At 42.3% G+C, this 20,481-nt stretch overlaps 1 protein-coding gene across 8 annotated transcripts in view; it reads right to left on the minus strand.

Moving 5' to 3' along the window:
* Window positions 1–20,481, minus strand: part of SNX31 (sorting nexin 31) — an 84,681-nt gene that overhangs the window by 19,927 nt on the left and 44,273 nt on the right. For 6 of the 8 annotated variants that reach the window (XM_073018255.1, XM_038000234.2, XM_038000233.2 and 3 more), the window contains 5 exons: window positions 20,182–20,272; window positions 19,184–19,271; window positions 15,659–15,728; window positions 7,472–7,564; window positions 3,752–3,955 (listed from right to left, as the gene is read on the minus strand). In XM_073018255.1, coding sequence (XP_072874356.1) covers window positions 3,752–3,955; window positions 7,472–7,564; window positions 15,659–15,728; window positions 19,184–19,271; window positions 20,182–20,272 — 546 coding nt within the window. The remainder of the gene's footprint in view (window positions 1–3,751; window positions 3,956–7,471; window positions 7,565–15,658; window positions 15,729–19,183; window positions 19,272–20,181; window positions 20,273–20,481) is intronic. The other 2 variants (XM_073018256.1, XM_073018257.1) reach the window with 2 other exon arrangements.

Consider the following 20,481-nt stretch of genomic DNA (forward strand, 5'->3'; position numbering starts at 1 on the left):
AAACCTGCTAAGTAAAAGGCTAGTCACAAGCATCACATGTTATATGATTCCATTAATATAAAATATTCAGAATAGGCAAATCTATTCTATAGAGACAGAAAGTAGATTAGTGGTTTTTTAGGGCTGGGGGGACAGGAAGGTGACAACCAAAGGGTATGGGGCTTCTTTTTTAGGTGATAAAGTGTTCTAAAATTGATTGTGGTGATGGCTGCACAACTCTGTGAATATACTAAATACCATACCATTGAATCGTATACTTTATATGGGTGAATTGTATGGTATGTGAATTATATCTTAATAAAGCTGTTACAAAGAAAGACATGTGTGATATTGGTGAGGGAATACACACATAGATCAGCCAAACAGAACAGAGAACCTAGAAAAGACCCATACAAACATGCCTGACTGATTTTTGACAAAGGTGTAAAAATAACTCAATTGAGGACAGTCATTTCAACAAATGGTACTGGAGCAACTGGATCTCCAGAAGCAAGCAAACAAACAAACAAACAAAAGGTTGGGGATGGGGGAATAACCATCTTATTTTTATTTTATTTTATTTTATTTTATTTTATTTTATTTTATTTTGAGATAGGGTCTTGCTCTGTCTCCCAGGTTGGAGTGCAGTGCCGTAATCTCAGCTCACTGCAACCTCCCCCTCCCGGACTCAAGGGATTCTCCTGCCTCAGCCTCCCAAGTAGCTGGGATTACAGGTGTACACCACCACAGCCCGCTCATTTTTGTAGTGTTAGTAGAGACAGGGTTTCTCCATGTTGGCCAGGCTGCTCTCAGACGCCTGACCTCAAGCAATCTGCCCGCCTCGGCCTCCCAAAGCACTGGGATTATAGGCAAGAGCCACTGCGCCTGGTCTGATAACCTTATCCTAAGTCTCATACTCCATACAAAAATTAACTGAAAATAGATCATGAACTTACATGTAAAACCCCTAACTGTAAAACTTTAAGGAAAAAAAAATAGAAAAACTTCAGCATCTATAACAGGATTTATCAAAGAGTTCTTGGACTTGACAGTAAAAGCACAATCCAAAGAAGGAAAACTGATGAATCAGATTTAATCAAAATTAAAAATTTTTGCTCTGCAAAAGACCTTGTTTAAGAGGATGAAAAACTATAGAGTGGGCCAGGTGTGGTGGCTCACACCTGTAATCCCAGAACTTTGGGAGGCCGAGATGAGCAGATTGTTTGAGGTCAGGAGTTTGAGACCAGCCAAGACAACATGGTGAAACCCCAGCTCTACTAAAAATACAAAATATTAGCCGGGCCTGGTGGCACATGCCTGTATTCCTAGCTACTTGGGAGGCTGAGGCAGGAGAATCCCTTGAACCTGGGAGGCAGAGGCTGCAGTGAGCTGAGATTGCACCACTGCACTCCAGCCTGGGTGACAGAGTGAGACTCTGTCTCAAAACAAAAACAAACAAACAAACAAAAAAACCCGAAACTATAGAGTAAGAGAAAATATTTGGAAACCAGATGGCCAACAAAGAACACGTATCTAGAATCCATAAATAACTCTCAAAACTCAACAGGAAAAGCCAAACAATCCAATTCAAAAATGGGTAAAATATATGAGAAGACATTTTACCAAAGAAGATATGCAGATGGCAAATAAACACATGAAGATATTCAGCATCATAACCCATTGGGAAATGCAAACTTAAGTCACAATGAAATACCTTTACACATATATTAGAATTACTACAATAAAAAAAAAAAATAGTGGCAACACCAAATGCGGTGAGAATGCAGAAAACTGGCTCACTCGTACATTCCTGGTGGGAATGTAAAATGATATAGCCATTCTCAAAAACAGTTTGGCAGTTTCTTTAAAAAGTAAACATGCAATTACTATATGACCCAGCAATTGTACTCCTGGGCATTTATTCCAGGAAAATGAAGACTCATGGTCAAACACACACCTGTATGTGAAGGTTTATAGTAGCTCTATTCATAATAGCTAAAAACTAGAAACAACCAGAGGTCCTTCAATGAGTAAATGGTGAAGCAAACTTTGGAACAACCAGACCATGGACTGCTGCTCAACAATAAAAAGAGACAAACTACTGATACAGTCAGCAACTGGATGGATTTCCAACAAGTCATGCAGAGCAAAAACAAGCCAATCTCTAAGGCAATTGATATTTATAGAATGTTCCACCCAAAATGGAAGGCACATTCTTTTAAGATACATGTGAAACATTTACCAAGATAGATCAAATCTGGGGCCACAAATCATGTTTCCATATGTTTCAAAGGGCTAAGATCATACAAAATATTTTCTCTGACCTCTAGGAGGAAAGAGTGGTATAGGGAGAAAGGTTAGGAAACTGTTCAATCCATCCACACAGGGCATGTTGAGACCAAGCTGTGAGTGCGGAGATAGAGGGAAATTTTTTTTTTTGTCTTTTTTTTTTTTGAGACAGAGTTTCACTGTTGCCCAGGTTGGAGGGCAGTGGCATAATCTCAGCTCACTGCAGCCTCTACCTCCCATGCTCAACGGATTCTCCCACCTCAGCCTCCCCAGTAGCTGGGACCACAGGTGCGGACCACAGGTGCACACCACCATGCCTGGCTTATTTTTGTATTAGTTTGTAGAGATGGGATTTTGCCATGTTGCCCAGGCTGGTAAGGGAGACTTTTGAGGGACAGCAAAGTATAGAATGGATAGGCCTCCATTAGCACTTAAATGTGTAGGGTCAGAGAGAGAGAAAAGTCAGAGATAATTTCAAGATTTCTGGTTTGGCAGTTAGGGTGTGGTAGTGGAAATTCCCTTGACCAAGATAGGGAACACAGGCAGAAGAACCCCATGAAAGGCATAAGGAGGAAAGGACACGTCTGCTTTGGGTAAAGGCTGAGTTTGAGATGTCTGTGAGACACCTGGTCGGAGGCATCCGGAGGAAGAAAAAACTGGGCCTTTGAGAAGGATCTGGGCGATTGATTTCATAGAATATGTAGAGGAATTATGCTAGAATGCAATGCCAGAAACACCAGCATTTCAGGAATGCTCAGAGGGAGAAGTGGCCCACAAAAGTAGGGGAGAAAGGAGATTTTTGAGAAGGAAGAAATGGTTGACAGTATCGAATGCCACAGAGAGGTCAAGTATGAGCCCAGCTGAAAAATTCCCAGGGATTCCATCGATTTAACAAGTGGGTGTCATGCTCTGATAACTTTTGTCCTCTATTAGTTAACCTCAGCTTCCTGTGTAAAGAGGATAACACCACTTAGCTCACTGGGGTCTTACGGGCTGAATTACATAATAGATGAGACAGTGCAGCACAGCCCCTGGTACAAAGTGGGCACTCAATAAATCTGATGAGGGTTTATCTTGCGAGGAACTGGCAATGCAAGCATGATGCCAAGGTGTTGTAAGAAAAGCTCTGCCAGTCGGTACCAGTCTTAAAGGGTAGAGACCTTGTCAGCACTGAGCCCGTAGTAAGTGCTCAATAAATGATAGCTGTTATTGCCATCTGCTGTTATTACTACAGCCACCCTTCAAGCAGTAGGGAGGCCTGCTGCTGGAAGGTGGAAAGATCGATGTTTCTGATTCCCTGGGTGGGGAACCTGCATCAGACTACAGATAGGTTTTACCACTAGGTGATATTTAATGTGGCTTAGATGTCATTCCACTCAAGGTACAGATTCAAATGGTAAACCTGTCTCCCTAGTGTCAACTTTGTCATCAAGTGTACTAGGATTTTAAAGTCATGGGCAAAGCAAGGTGCCAAGATACTCACAAGGAAAGTGACCTGCCAGCACTTCACCCTGCTCATCTGGAAAATGACATCCTGGGTCTGGCTGTCAGGCAGGGTGATGCAGCAGCTGATCTCATTATTGCCGACAGAAAGAACAGCTCCAGAGCCTGGTTCTGGGTAGTCACAGGTACAAGGATCCAGCTGCAGGTATCCATAGTGCTGTACCTCCCGGGCCAACTCCAAAAACTGCTCCAAAGAGGGTGATGGGTGGGAGGGAAACAAGAAGAAGCAAAAGACCACTTGAAACAGATGAAAACCTCATGTCAGAAGCTACTGGCATTCTAGGAGAATACATGGAACTAAGTCACAGTGAAAGCACCTTTTCTTCTTGGTCATACAAATGGAGATAATGCCCCTGGTGCTCACCAGAAGCCTGGGGGAAATTCCTGGAGTGTCCTTCCAGGGAAGGGACCATTCCTGCCTCTTTCACCATTGTGTCCCTGCGCCTGTTATGGTGCTTGGTACACAGTGGAAATGAAAATATTCCATGAGTAAATGAAGAATGAACAAAAGAGTCCATAAAATGGATGAATGGATATGATTCTGTCTCAGCAGATTATAATAGCAAGTAAACAAAAAAGTGTACGTTGGCTTTAAAAAAAAAAACAACAAAAAAAAAAACGACGGAGTCTCACTCTATCACCCAGGCTGGAGGGCTGCGGTGCGATCTCGGCTCACTGTGACCTCCGACTCCCTGGTTCACACATTTCTCCTGCCTTAGCCTCCCAAGTAGCTGGGATTACAGGCAAGTGCCCCCTTGCCCAGCTAATTTTTGTATTTTTAGCGGAGACAGGGTTTCACCATGTTGGCCAGGATGGTCTTGACCTCCTGACCTCCTCGTGATCCGCCTGCCTCGGATCCCAAAGTGCTGGGATTACAGACGTGAGCCACTGTGCCTGGCCTAAAATATTGGCTTTTAAAAAGTTAAGCTGAGATCTATGTAGGAAGAAAAGTAGTTCATTTCTACAGGCTGCTTTATATGATGATGTTATTAATTGCCAGAGAAAGAGATTTTAGAAATGGCAATGAGGGCACGAGCCGGTCTGCTTTCTAAACAGAATTCCAGAAAGCCCCCAGTTGCCAAGGGAACACTTTTATGTGACTTTTAAAATTTAACTTTTCCCTCTGTTTCTGAAGTGACGTAAGAACTGAGGACAGTTGCAGTCAGACCACTGATCAAGGCATCCTGTCTCATTAACATCTGTCCAGGGCTTTTCATTTTATTAATGATTGCATTTAAATAAGCTAGTATAGGTTTGGTGACTTCCACTCTGTTCTTCCAGCTTTCTCCATGGGCCTGGCCTAGTGGTATGTGAGATGTGCATGCAGAGAACAGTTCCCGCTTTAGCACATGGCTAAATCAGAAAGAAGACTACCCAGTGACAACTTGTGGTCCTTTCCTGAAGCAAGGTAACTCACACCTCCTTTACAAAGACTCCGGAGGCATTCTCTGATACAGTGAAACAGGCTGAGACAGAAGCAGTAAAGGACAGCTGACTACTGATCTCATGCCGGCAGGAGTATTCAAAGCCACTGTCCCATCCAGCCACATGTGCCAGCTCATTGTGCCACGGTCCAGGCTTCAGCTAGGGAGATGCAGTAAGGTGCTGGCCTTTGGTTGGGTCAGTGAGAAACTTCAGAAAGGACAGGCTATGAGTACATGGTACTTGTGCAGTGACTGGGGGCAGGAGCTGAGTCATCTTGCCACAGAGCAGACAGAGAGTAGTGTCATGCTTTTGCTACGACACTTTCTAACTGATATGGTATAAATCTATAATTGTTTATCTTATTGTTTGATAACACTTCTTTAAAATTGTAATAATCTCTTGGCTGCAATGAACTAAAAGAAATGAAAGTGTTTGAAAAGTGAAGCTCTATTTTGCAAAAAAGTTGGTGATGAGTAAGTAACTTATATAAAACGCCTGTTGGCATTTGACATTCGATAAACAGGTGTTGTGATATTACTAACTATATGAACACCAGAAGACAGAAAGCTACAAGGATTATCTACTTGAAAATTAGTTAAGATTGTATCTAAAAAAGACAATTTGACATACACAGCTGCAGAAAATATGTTTATATTAATTTATTTTCATTCTGATCAGGGATTGGTAAACTTTTATGTAAAGAACCATCTAGTAAATATTTTCAGCTATACAGACATATGGTCCCTGTTGCAACTACTTACCTCTGCCACTGCAACACAAAAGCAGCCTTAGACAATACATGAATGAATGATTGTAACTGTGTGCCAATAAAACTTTATTTACAAAAAACATGGCCCATGGACCACAGCCTTTCTCTGATTTAGATCAAATGAGTCTTCTTTAAGTTAATTTCACTCATTTTCAATTCCAAGTTTTCTTGTACATAAAATATAGTTGTTAATGTGTTTGCTCCATAGCCGAAGAACTTCACAAATAATGTTGGTTGCATATCAGTACATGCAGATGCTTTGAGAGAAAGTAAATTTCAATAATAATTAAATTTTTTCCATTCAATTTATGTAGTCAAAGCAAAGTTTTTTTAAAAATAGCATCATTACAAATAGTATGGTAAATTCAGATCAAATGTTTATCATAGAAGATAAAATTTATTTTGTGGAAAAACTACAAATACACATTTTGGCAGAGCATGGTAAGAACAACATTCTTACTAAATTAAGAGGTTTATAGGGCAGATACGTACAAAGACTTGGTTGTGGTGTACACAGTTTGTAATTGCATCCAAAGTAACAGCAATATTCTATCTATCAAAATAGAAGCTGCACTTGTCAACATTTCCAAACACAGAGAAAAACTGAGCTCCTTTCTTTGTGGCAAAGCTGAGGTAGAACACCGGGCTGGCGGGTGGCAGGGGATACTAAATTGTGGCAGTATGTGCCTTTCCTTTTTTCCTTTTTGCAGTTCATCAATAAAAATCTCAGTGAACCTTTGAAGAATTATTTTCTGTTATGTATAAATGAGTCCTCTAAATTTTGGTTGTATTTCATTCGAAAATCAATGTTGCAGTTGTGAACATTGGCAAAGTCAAAAGAATTTTTAAAAAGACAACACAACGAAACAGAGGCCATTTCTTCTGTTCAAATACGTCTTGTCTGTCAGACTCACATTCGCTGCTTGGGGGCAGGAGGTATGTGAGTTGATAACACCTTTACGGAAACTTTAAAAATGAATGTTTAGAAATATATGCTAAGGAATAATAGAACACATACTCAAAGAAAGAGGGTGTTGGCTGCAGTATTCAGGGACTTCAGCCAGCAACTGTGCCAGGTGCTGTGAATACACAGAGTATGTATAAATTAGACACAGCCCTGGGCCTCATGGCTCTTGCTGCCAAAGTGATTTATAGCAGCAAGAGCTGGAAACAACCTGACTTCCAATAACAGAAAAGTGGTTAGCCAAACGATAATATAACCATAAAATGGAATACTCTGTAGTCACTAAAAATAATGCGGAGGATCTATATTAATTAACTTAGCAGAGGACTCACAATATACCGTCTGTATTTTTTTGGAATCTTTAAACCATAAGCTTTTATTAATTCTGTACTCAGAACAATCAATGAAGATATTCTCATTTTTTAAAAAAGAGCCCCACTTTTAGTGCTTGGTAGGTTTATAAATTACAGAAACAGTTCAATTCTAATACGTTTCTTTAACTCCCTTTCAAGGGATTTCTCTTGGAGCAATATTTGATTCACCTTTGTTTGATTGTCTTCTTTCTGGAAAGCTTCTAATTTCTGCCTCTGCGCCTGTGTGGGTTTGGCCCACTCTTTTTCAATGTCCTGTATTGCCTTAAAATAACAGAAGTTGTAAAATTAGCAGTCTTAGCAGAAATTAATCAATCTGACAAAAACATACTCTTGTATGAAGGGATACAAAAACAAACCCAAGTGGATATATATTTAGGGATTTAGCATGTTATAAGCCTTATTTTTTAAATTAGTAAGAAAGGATTGTTCAACAGTTTGGGGACAATTGGCAACACTTGGCAAAAAAGAAAATAAAATCAGCTCTTTCCCCACACCACCCAATCAAATAAATTTCAGATAAAGATTTAAATGTATAAGACCATAAAAGAATTAGAAAAAAAAAAAAAAAAGGTAAATATTTTTATCTGACCTTGAGGTAGGGAATATCTTTTTTAAGATATAAAAACAAAATGTCATAATGAAGAAATAGTCATATATAATTATGTGAAAACATAAAACTTCTGTACATGAAAACCACCAAGAACAAAACTAAGAATGAAATGGAAAACCAAGGAGAATGATTGCATCATATATACCAAACAGTTAATATTTATAAAAAGCAATAGGAAAAATGTAAGCATCACCAGCAGGAAAATGGACAACAGCTATGTATTGGCAATTGACAAAAAGGAACTCCAAATAATAAGTATATTTGAATCATAAACATAGATATGGAAAAAATATATCGATAAGTCAATTACTGCTATTGTTTATAACAATGAAACATTTTCAACTTGATAGTGGCAAACACATGTATAGTGCTTACTGTGTGTCAGACAATGTTCTAATTGCTTCAGAACAAAAGTCAATCCTTACCGCCATCCTATGACATAGGTACCATTATTAAATGCCCCAAAAGAGGTAATTGAGTTTGGGTATAACTAAATAATAGGCTATGCTATCATTAAAAATTACACAGAATATTTAACAACATAGGAAATGTGTGTAATGTACATGAAAAATATCATATTACCAAGTAAGAGTCTAGTAGTAGACCCTAATTTTTATTAAAACAACAAAAAATAAATGTAAAACAACAAGAATTCCTCATATGGATACTTACGAATCAAGGAAATGGATGTGCAAATACATGAAATGTATATGAAATAAATATACCCAAAAAGTTAATGAATAGTTTATATGTCTGGTTGATTTAAGATTTGGGGTGACATCTACTTTCATTTTTGAACTCTTCCACACTTGCAAACTTTTTATAAGATAAAAACTAATTTTACATTAAAAAAATTAAAGTTGAATATATTATTGGGTCCTGTCTGGTCAGCCTAGGGTAACCACCACCAGCAGGTGTTCCCAAATTCTAAATCCCTAATGGGGTTCTCGGTTGCTTCCTAATCCACTGCAGGCTTCAGCAGAACGACACTGGGCTCAAAGGCAGAAACCGCCTGGAAGGCAACGGCCCCCTGTGGAAGCCCGTCAGGATTGTGGTGAAGCAACATGAAACGTGGAAGCAACAAAGCCTATTGTCTCAGCCTACCCTCCCTGGGCTAGGCACCTTTTCCTGTGCTCTTTCCCTCTCCTCTCGGCACCCAGCTCCCTTCCCCTTTTAGCCAGTCTGGCCCCGGGGAAGCCGTGGAATCAGCTGTCCACCTCCTCAGCTGCACACACTCGGCCTGTGCTGCTCTGACTTGTCATGACAGGGCAGAACTGGCCATTGTCCCTCAGTTAGACTGTCAACCCCTAAGGGAAGACGCTGCGCCCATCATCTCAGCATGCCTTGCCCAATGTCCTACATACGGCAATGCCCAGCAATTCTTTGCCAATTATCAGGCGCTTATTTTCACCTTAGTCTGAATATAAGCCTATCCATTACATCCCTCAGTGATATTGGCAGGTTATGCTTTATCTCTCACTGAATAATGAAAAGCTGAATACGCCTTAAACATTGCTTTAGGCTGGGGAAAAAGGACATGGGGTTTAGAGAGGAGAAGAAAAATAACTAATATTTGTTGAAAACTTGCTTTAGATCGATTTTGTTATTAACTTTTTCCCCAACAACAGTGGTCCCCCTTACCCTCGGGGGATACTATCCAAGACTCCCAGAAGGGATGGACTGGTACTATCATGAATATCAAACTCTGAATATACTATGTTTTCTCCTGCATACACACACCTATGATAAAGTTTAATTTATAAATTAGGCACAGTAAGAGATGAACAACAATAACTAATAAGAAAATAGAACAAGTATAACAATATGTCAGCATAGCTACTCTTGTACTTTAGGGCCATTATTAAGTAAAACTGGGGCCTTGAACACAAGTGTTGGGATACTAGGACGGTGATAACTGAGATCACTACTGAGTGACTGATGGGTGGATGATGCAGACAGGATGAATAAACTGGACAAAGAGATGAGTCATGTTCTGGGCCAGGAAGACATTTCATCACACTATGTAGAATGGCGTGCAATTTAAAACTTATGAATTGTTTATTTCTGAAATTTTTCCACTTAATATTTTCAGACCACGCTTGACCGCAGGTAACTGAAACCACAGAAAGCCAGACCAAGGATAAGGGGGGCCTACTCTATTCTGTGGGGAGGAACAATACCACCATTTTATAGATGAGTAAATTGAGGTTCAGAGAGGTTATGATGTTCAAGATGACCCAGCGAGTAAGTGGCAGGAGTTAGAGCAAACCCAGGTCTGGGCACTATAGCAGGCCCTCCTACCCTTGCCCAAGCCACTGAATTCTTACCAGGTAGGCAGCTACCTACCCCAAGGCTTTCTCCTTGTCGCCAGTTCTTCTTCAAACCAAACCTACATACTATACGAGAAAGCATGGGTGTAAAGAACTAAACACTGCCTTCTTTCCTGAATTGTACTTGATGGTAGAATCCAGTAAGGTCTGTTAGCACAGGGGAACAATATCGAAAAGAAGGGATGGCTGTGTAAAGATAAACAGGAGTCACGGCAGTAAGTACTAACCCAAGACATGTCATTCACTGTCAGAGTAACTGGATCCTCAGACACAGAGATGCAGATGTCCTACAGCAAAGGTAACGTAATTGTTTTCTTTCATTACCTTTTTTTTTTGAGATGGAGTTTCACTCCTGTTGCCCAGACTGGAGTACAATGGTATAATCTCGGCTCACTGCAACCTCTGCCTCCTGAGTTCAAGCGATTCTCCTGTTTCAGTCTCCCAAGTAGCTGGGATTACAGGCGTGTGCCACCATGCCCAGCTAATTCTTTGTCTTTTTAGTATAGATGGAGTTTCACCATGTTGGTCAGGCTGGTCTGGAACTCCTGACCTCAGATACCTCAGATGATTGGCCTGTCTTGGCCTCCCAAAGTTGTGGGATTACAGGCATGAACCACCACACCTGGCCTTTTTTTGTTTTTGTTTTTGTTTTGAGACAGCCTTACTCTGTTGCCCAGGCTGGAGTGCAGTGATGTGATCTCAGCTCACTGCAATCTCTGCCTCCTGGGCTCAAGCCATACTCTCGCCCCAGCCTCCCGAGTAGCTGGGACTATAGGCGTGTGCCACTACACCTGGCTAATTTTTGTATTTTTAGTAGAGATGGGGTTTCACCACATTGGCCAGGCTGGTCTCAAACTCCTAATCTCAGGTGATCTGCCCACCTCTGCCTCCCAAAGTGCTGGGATTACAGGCGTAAGCCACTGTGCCCAGCCTTATATCATTACCTTTGAAAAGAGTTGACCCTGATTATGGGTTCACAAGTCATCACTCAAATATGATTTTATACAGTGCCTCACTCTGAGTAGGTCCAGAAAATGAGAGTTGAGTCTAGACAAGTCTACTCAGTTACATGGTTCCCTGAACACTGGTTGAGAGGGGCTTATGCAGAAATGAACTTAAAAAATCAAGCATCCTAAAGGTGCTGCAGATAGAAAAAAAGAAAAAATAATAAAATTTAAAAATTAAAAACTCAAGCAAAATCACATAAGCCATGGTCTTCCTGAGCTTCGATCACACATGCTCTAGCATCCTCTGCCGAGGGCACAGTAGCGAGAAATGGAGGTCACATGCCTCTCAAAGGCAGGCACTTGCCACTTGGTTCTGGCTAACGCGTGGTAAAGAAGGGCGAGGGATGCATTTGCTTGGACGAGGTCACCAGGGCATGGGGTAGTCAGGAAGCCAAAGGTCAGCCCTCCTCCACTCACCAAGCCATGGGCCCCGATGCAGGGCTAGCCCCACCTGGAGGATGGGGTACCTTTTTCTAATTTGCATTACTGTCCAGGCCAGCAATGGCCCTGCTGAAATGCAGGCCCAGAATTGACTGAGCCTTCAAAATTTATACTTACTTACAGTTTTAAATGCAATCTCTCATTTTTAAACTCAGGTTAAAAGAGGAGGAGAAGAAAGGAAACAGGCTGTGGGAATTCAGTTGACTCATTGGCTATCACTGGGCACATCTGCTTTAGAAAATCGAAGCTGTGCCCCTTAATAGTTTATTATGATGGTTCCATTATTTATCAGAACTCAAGAGCTTTTCATGTTAACTTTTTTAAAGGATAACTGCTTCTTAGTCTTTTTTTTTTTTTTTTTTTTGGACAAAGTCTCATGCTGTCACTCAAGCAGGAGTACAGTGATGTATTCTTGGCTCACTACAACTTCTGCCTCCTGGGTTCAAGTGATTCTCCTGCCTCAGCCTCCCGAGTAGCTGAGACTACAGGCGTGCGCCACCATGCCCAGCTAATTTTTGTATTTTTAGTAGAGACGGGGTTTCACCATGTTGACGAGGCTAGTCTTGAACTCCTGACCTCAGGTGATCCACCTGCCTTGGCCTCTCAAACTGCTGGGATTACAAGTGTGAGCCACCACGCCTGGCCACTTCTTAGTCTTTCACATATTCCAGGTACCCAGGACACAGAAGGAATGAGACAGTCTGCCCTTGGCCATTCAGAGTCTGTTGGGAGAAGTGGGAGGAAGGCAGGCATTTTCTGCTGGGGAGAGCCAAGGCAGGCCTCCCAAAAGAGGCAGTGATTGTGGTCCTGACTCTCCTGCTGAACTTGGACCCACCTTTGACTTCTTAGCTCCTCTACCCAGATTCAGGGAACAATGATGATGATGATGATGATAACGATGATGATGATAACAGTGATGATAAAGATTATTATGACATCAACGACAATTTTTTGGAGACTTTGCCAGGCAATGAGCTAAGGTTTGAATGACAGTCTATTAAAGTTTGCAGAAAACTTAGAGATGATGTTAGTTGCACCTCCTCTCAACAGGGAGATGTCGTGGTTCAGAAGGAAGCAGTGGCTGGCCCAGAGTCACCCAGAGAGAGGACCAGTGGCAGAACAAAGGACAGAATTCATTTCTTAAATTGCAATTCAGTGTGCCTCCCATGAAGCCCCCTTCTTTTTTAGCTTTGAGCAGAGGAAGTACCATCATCTGTTTCCCTCTGGTTATAACTCTTTAATGAAGATAGATTTAAAAAGTCTGTCTTATGTATTATGATGCTTGAAGCTCTGACCGCTCATCATAATGAGAAGAAAAAGACATGCCATAAAGATGACATTTCCCACAGGAACAATATTAGAATTATGTGATGCACTCTCAACCAAGGACGTGGTATCAAACCAGACACAGCTAATAATGTATCATAATAGCAAGGATACAGTAGCAAGGATGGGCCTCAATAAACATTTAAAGTGGAAAATTATGCTCTAACTCATATAACACAAGTACACTGAACGTGATTTTTTTTTTTTTTTTTTTGAGACAGGTTCTTGGTATGTTGCCCAGACTGGAGTGTAATGGTGTGATCACATCTCAAGTGACCTCCACTTTCTGGGTTCAAGCCATCCTCCTACCTCAGCCTCCTGAGTAGCTGGAACCACAGGCACACACCATCACGCCTGGCTGACTTTTATATTTTTGGTAGAGATGAGATTTTGCCATAGTGCCCAGGCTGGTCTTGAACTTCTGAGCTCAAGTAATCCACCTGCCTCAGCCTCTCAAAGTGCTGGGATTACAGGTGTGTGCCCCCGTGCCCAGGCTGAACCAGAACATAATTATACATTGATTAATGTATAATATGGAATGAACTCAAAGCTATATTCTAGCCATAAAAATACAATAGTGAACATTAAACATCTAATAAGTGATATTTTGATTTACGCTCTTAGAATTTAGAAGAGCTTTGGGGTCTTGATCTCTAAAAGTCACTTAAGGAGGCATGGGTTAAGTTTCTTTCCCTCTTCTACGCCCTCTGGTAAGCCAGGGTATCAAAATCCACTATTGACCTTTTTCTATACACAAAGTACTACAGGAGGTTTTATTAACGTTCCACTTGAAAAGCTCATTAAAAATAAGAACTTACCCACCATCTCTCTCTCTCTCCTGAGTTTATAAAAGCTATCGAGTGTAGCAGCTTAGAATCACGCCAAATAAAAGCCACCTGCAAATAAGTGTTGTTAAATTTCTTCATCTACATCTTCTATTAATCCAAACCCACTACTCAATCTTTTGTCAGCAAACCTAATGTTTTTCTTCCTGAAAATGTGGATGGTACCAACTGCCTTACAGAGTTGTTATGAAGCTCCAATGACATAATGCACTTAATTAATACAATGCCAGGCCCACCACAGGGCTTAATGCCGACATCATGCCAGGAACAGTTCCAGTTTCTGTGGACGCAGCAGTGAACAAATAAATAGCCACTTTCATGGAGAAATCATTCCAGTAGGGAGAGAGTAAACAAATATACACAACACACACACATACTTACATTGGCAGATGGTAGAAATGCTACGGAGGAAACAGAACAAGGACATTGGGATTTGGGGTTTAGCCTGAGTGAGACGGAAAGTCTGGGAGGGGTTGGAGCAGGGCAGGGCTGTGACCCACCACCCTGCCTGCTGCCTAAGAATAGACTGTGAGATATTCTCAGGGAACTCACTGAAAGAAGTTTCTGAGCTTTCTTCCCAGAATTGTGGAAGCCAAGCCTGGAAAAGATCAGGTCTCTGAAGATGGCGGTGTGGTGAGTGTGAACACCTGGGGCAGCTGGTGACCTGGGTGTGTATGTTGGGGGGCAGCACGGGCTGACCATTCCACGACTTGGCAGAAGCTTCACCACACGAGGCAGGAGAAGAGAACTGAAGCCAAGCTCAAAATTCACTTTATTAGAGGCTGGGGGTAGGAGTAGGTAGGGCCGACTACATAATTTTTAGGGTCTACCTAGTGCAAAATGAAAATGCTGTTCAAAAATTAAAAATTTTGGTTAATGGGCACAACAAAATAGAATGAATAAGACCTAGTATTTGCTAACACAACAGGATGACTACAGTAAAAAAAAAAAAAATTAATTCTACATTTAAAAATAACTAAAAGAGTATAATTGGGGTGTTTGTAACGTAAAGGATAAATGCTTGAGGAAATAGATACCTTATTTACCCTGATGGGATTATTACACACTGCATGCCTGCATCAAAATATCTCATATAACCCATAAACATTATATATACACCTACTATGTACCAATGAAAATTTAATTTTTTTAATAAAAAATAAAAATAAAATGAAGAATTTCAAGATGATAACAGCGATCATTCCAGAAGCATGGGTTCTCTGACCCCGGAGCCCAGTGCAACCGCGCAGGCCACACGCCCACCCAGGCTGCTTGTTGGCTCAGGGGCGAGAAGGCTATGCTAGAGTGAGATTTAGGGATCACGTGTGACTTTAAGTTATCAGGGATGGCCTTTCTAGGCTCATGATGACTGTGTCAGCTGCAAATTCAGAGAGGGATTGTTAAAACAGAGATAGAGTTCCTTTTCTCTCTCTAAACTCCTCTACTTTTTACATTTTATTGTTATCGTGGTAAAATATATACAGCATAACTTGTCATTTTAACTGTTCACAAAATTCAGAGTCATTATATACATTCACAATGTTGGATAATCGTCACCACTATTTAGAGCTAAAACTTTCTGTCATCCCCCAACAAAAACTTGCACCCATCAAACAACTTCTCCTTCCCCACTCCCCGCAGCCACTGGTAACCTCTGTTCTACTTTCTGTCTCTATGAATTTGCCTATTTTAGGTATGGAGGTAGAATTATTAACTACCATAGATTTTTTTTCAGTGATTCCAAGCCAACATGGCCTTTGATCTACGGTGCTGTCAGAGCTCTTGGTGACCCTCACCTGCATGTAGAGCAAATCTAGGGCCACCCTGCAGTCCATCAGCATGGAGTCGAGGGATGGATCCATATACCTGCAAAATTCAGGAGCGCGAAATTCATTCCTGTGACATGGCTCATGAACACACCTGGCAAGTGCTTTGGAAAGTGGTGGCCCTCTACCCTATGAACCAGGGCCCCCTTTTCTAACAAAACCACACCTCCACTCGCCCAGCTTTCACTCTGCCCCTCCATCTCTTTTGTTTCCTAATTTCTTTACAATGTAAGCTCTTACCTGGAGGGCTCTGAGAGTAAAGAGGCACAAAAATAAAGCTTTAGGGGAATGGTCTGCATCCCTGTTCATACTCAGCCTCACTCTTGGCCACCAAGCCCTGGAATCCCTTTCTCCACCGCACAATACCTGGCATAGTCGTCTGCCCCATACGGACCCACCCCCATATTCACCACCCTGCAGCAGGGCCACCCTCATCGGTTGCCTGAGCTGCTCTGGGAGCCTCCTTCCCAGGCTTTCTGTGTCAGCCTTGTGCCCTTAACCTCATGCTCCACATTCTAACCAGAGTGGTCTTTCCTGTGAAACTTTTCAGACTCTCATGGTTTCCAGAGTTAGATAGTTATTCTGCTCGCTTTCAAGGCTCCTCCCGGGACCACCCCCACTTTCATTTCCAGTTCCATCTCTCACCAACCCCACCACCAATGCTACATTCCAACCATGTTTTCTCTCCTGTCCCCCTGCCTGGAAGACCAAGGCCCTCGCCAATCTCCTCCCCTGACTGATTGGCCTTTCTTTGCAAGCCTCAAGCAATGCCCCCTCCTCTGGTCCCTACTTCCCAAGGCTGTATTAGCCCACCCATCCACTGTGCTTCCTCTGCACCCTGAGTTTATTCCAATCGCTGCCCTGATTAAGTTTTCTTGACACCATCTGTGAAGAACCCCAAGGCCAGGGGCCTATCCAGAGTTGCCCCTCTGGATCTTGGTAGAGTGATTTGCAAATAGCAGGGGCTCTGTGTCTGCCTATCAGATCCAGAATCATGAGGAACTGAAATTAATGACTGTAGAAGCACAGTAGTATGTTAAGAAGGGACTGAAACTGTCAGGAAAGGGTACCTATGGCTGATCTCTACCAACCAGAAGGCAGAGGTAAGCAGAGTTGCTACGCTCAGAAGAATAGGGTGATTAGACCAATGGGGTTGGCTTAGACCAGGAAAGGGATAAATGTGGTCTAAGCCAACCCCAAGGTCAACTTCATTTTGGGGTGGGGAGAAGTAACTGAAGCATCCCTACTTACATTCCAGGTAACTATGCACCCACATATCCCAGAGGCCCTTGTGTGCAGAGAAAAGACCCATCCCAGACTGGGGCTCCCACAGGCCAGCACAGGCACCCTCTGGCCTAGAGGAAGCCATATCGTCAACACTGGAGAGATGCACCCAGGCATCTCTCCTTAAGGACAGAAAAGTTCTTAAGATGCCACTCAGGCTTCACTGAGGCTTCACCTGCTGGGAATCACTCAGCTTTTGGAGTTAGCCTTCCAGCTCCCACCCAACAAGACTTCCCTCTGGAAAGAGGGAAAGGCACCTGCAGGAGCCTATGCCAGAATCTCCCCTCCAGGGACCTGATCCTTAGCTGTAACAACAGAAGTGGGACCTCCTTTCTTCCCAGTTCTCAGCAACAGAGGCAATCTGCCTGAATCTGAGATGCTGGCTTATAATTTGGGGTAGATGTTTTCTCTTGCATGTATCACCTAGAGTTTACCTATTTAATAAAGACATAGGCAGTGCCTAATTTCTAATTCAAGCTTCAAGATAAGAAACAGTATTGTCATCTCTCCTTTGATCTCAAGTTTTCAGGAGAGCACAAGAGTGAAAATCTAAGCCCCAGGGATTTTTTTTTTTTTACTTCCTATAATCACCATATCATCAATATAACAGTCACAAACATGACCAAAACTTACTGAGTATATGGGACTATTTTACATAACCCTTACAATAATCCTATGATGTAGACACTATTTTTATTATTCCCATTTTACAGATAAACTGAGGCTTAGAGAGTTTGAACAAACTTGGCTAGGTTTATGCAGCTAAGACCTGAACAAGCCGCGACTTAGATTCACATACTGTAATTCTAGGAACAACTGTGCTCAGCCACTCAATACAGTAAGCAGCTTCCAGAAGAGCTGTTCTCTAAACCATTGGATGGAACCAAGTCCTTCTCCCCTTCTCAGGGTTTCACACCTCAAGGGCTGGACCATTCCTCAAGATGCTTCTGAACAGCAGTATACGAACTGCCTTGCTGGGAATATCCTTCCACAATTCAAAGCCACAAACTGGAGCTCTAGAGCAAGGCATCACAAAGTCAAGGGAATTCTTAGATTTCAAAATACTTTTCTTTAAAACCTCTGTACTCAGATAGCAGAATAAATGGGCTGGGAGAGAGCAAGCCTAAGGAGCAATCCCCTGCGGCCACGATAATAAACGCTGGGAGGTGCAGGTTATAGGACTGGGGGTGCATAAGGTCCTGCTGCTCGGTGCTATTTTCTATAATATTTTGTTCTCCACAGACCCCTGTGTTACTAGAGGAAATGACAGTATTTTCTGCTGAGGGACATTTGTGTGCTATCTATCTAGGAATACGGATGGCCCTGGTACACATCCTTTAGGCATGTGTAAGCCCAGTACTTAGAGTTCAAATTCACTGCAAACTGGCTGAATCCACCCTTCACCTTCAGGGAATGCCACACTTCTACGGATGAATCGGATTTGGTTGTAATCACCAACAAAGTCCCTCCATTAATACAGTCAGTGATGCACTGCAAAGCAAACCCAAGGCCAGCCATTTCCCACCATTACCTGCTTTGATCCACGTCCCCTGGCCCCGCCCCTGGTTTTCAAGTCTTACTTTCTTGTTTGCCTATCAGTAGAGATACAGAAAGATGACTACCCTCCTCATTTTCATGCCCCACCCTGCCCCGAGTATTTACCTGAGACTACTGAAAGTTATCCTCAACATCCTATTCTTTAGGACAAATATTCAGAAACTAGTTTATTTCACCCTCTCTCATTTTCATGGCTTTTCTTTTCTTTTTGAGAAAAGGGTCTTGCACTGCTGCCCAGGTTGGAGTGCAGTGGTGTAATCTTGGCTCACTGCAGCTTCAATCTTCTGGGCTCAAGTGATTCTCCTGCCTCAGCCTCCTGAATAGCTGGGACCACAGATGCACAACACCACAGCTGGCTATTTTTTTTTTTTTTTTTTTTTTTTTTTTTTTAGTGGAGATGAGTTATTGCTGTGTTGCCCAGGCTGACCTTGAACTCCTGGGCTCCAGCAATCCTCTTGCCTTGGTCTCCCAAAGTACTGGGATTATAGGCATAAGACACAGCACCTGGCCTTCATTGCTTTTCTTACAACTTTCTCTAAGTTCTTGGTCTCCAGCTGTCAGGCTGTGAGCAGGATGTGACGGGACTCTGATAAGTCTTGATGGGCAATGGCAAAATGTCCTCAAAAGCCTCTGTCATTTTCAGAACCTACTTACCACTTTCGGAGTCCAACCTTACAGTTTTCCACTTCAGAACTTCCAAGACTAACAAAAGGGAGTTCAAAGTCGGCCAATTTTTTCACAACTAGAGAAAGGGGAAAGCCGGTCTTACTGGCTGAAATAGCACAGACAGCTTATATATAGCAGCTATCAAATGAGAAAATAAAACCTTATTATTGGAAATAATAAAATCACAGTAAGAATATCCTCTGTATTTATATGTAATTTTAACTTTCTGAAGTTCATTCAAAAAATAAATGTCATTTGATCCTCAAAAATATCCGCCCCTTGAGTGGGGGGATGTTTTACACTGTGATACAGATGAAAAAACAGATCCAGAGACATCCAACGCCTTTGCAGCTCACCACAGGGCCTAGCAGCCAACCCTCTACACAAGCCCCTTATCTTCCAACTCAAAACCACCTCCCCTGGCTTCTTGAGGACATTTACAAACTACTTTGATATAACTGACACCATTTCACACAAAAACCTTGTAATATCTAAAAACATACTGTAGAGAAAACGAAAGATATGAGAATCAGACTGTCTTCTTACACTATCTCATTACGCTTTATAAAAGGTATCTAATAACTCATTGATATCATCCACAAATATTCCTTAACAAGGAAAAGTGATGTTGTGGTGGGGCGTCCTGACCCCCGGAGTCTAGCACTCCATTCACAGGAAAGGGTGCAGGCGGGGGGGTCAGTGGTCAGGCCCAGGTCTGGAGTAAAGGGGAGGGGGGTCAGAATTAGGGCTGGGGGTGCACAAGTGCAGTTACTGGACCACCCAAGGTATGAGTGGTTTGCCTCCACTCTCCCCTAACAAGGACGCAACCTCCCATTCCCCAAACCCTTAACCCAGTGACTGAGAACAGTAGTAGGGATCATAGCCCGGTGGGTGGCCAGTCCCTCAGCTGTGAGTCCGGCATCAAGCCCCTGCTCACACCTGTCCACCCCATCTCCTAGCTGATTCATTTGTTCCTTCCTTCTTACCAGAGAGCTTGCCCTCCTTGCCAAACCGAATGAGAAAGAGGCCGAAGTAGCCCAAGAGCTCCCGACACAGTCCAATTTTGTGTGATGCCACCTTTAACCAGAAACAAGCAGAAGGGGAAAAGTTAGGTGTGCCCACCATGCATCGTAACTGTGACATGCAGACTTGGAAATGGCCGGTACACAGCAATTAAAAGTGCTGGCATGGGTTAGTGAATACTCAAAGAAAGCTTTTTGGAATCCAAAAACAGTATCCATTTTAGAAAATTTTAAAACACAAAAAATTAGAATAAAGAAAATAAA

Source organism: Chlorocebus sabaeus, chromosome 8, assembly GCF_047675955.1.
Source record: "Chlorocebus sabaeus isolate Y175 chromosome 8, mChlSab1.0.hap1, whole genome shotgun sequence".
Taxonomy (NCBI): Eukaryota; Metazoa; Chordata; class Mammalia; order Primates; family Cercopithecidae; genus Chlorocebus; species Chlorocebus sabaeus.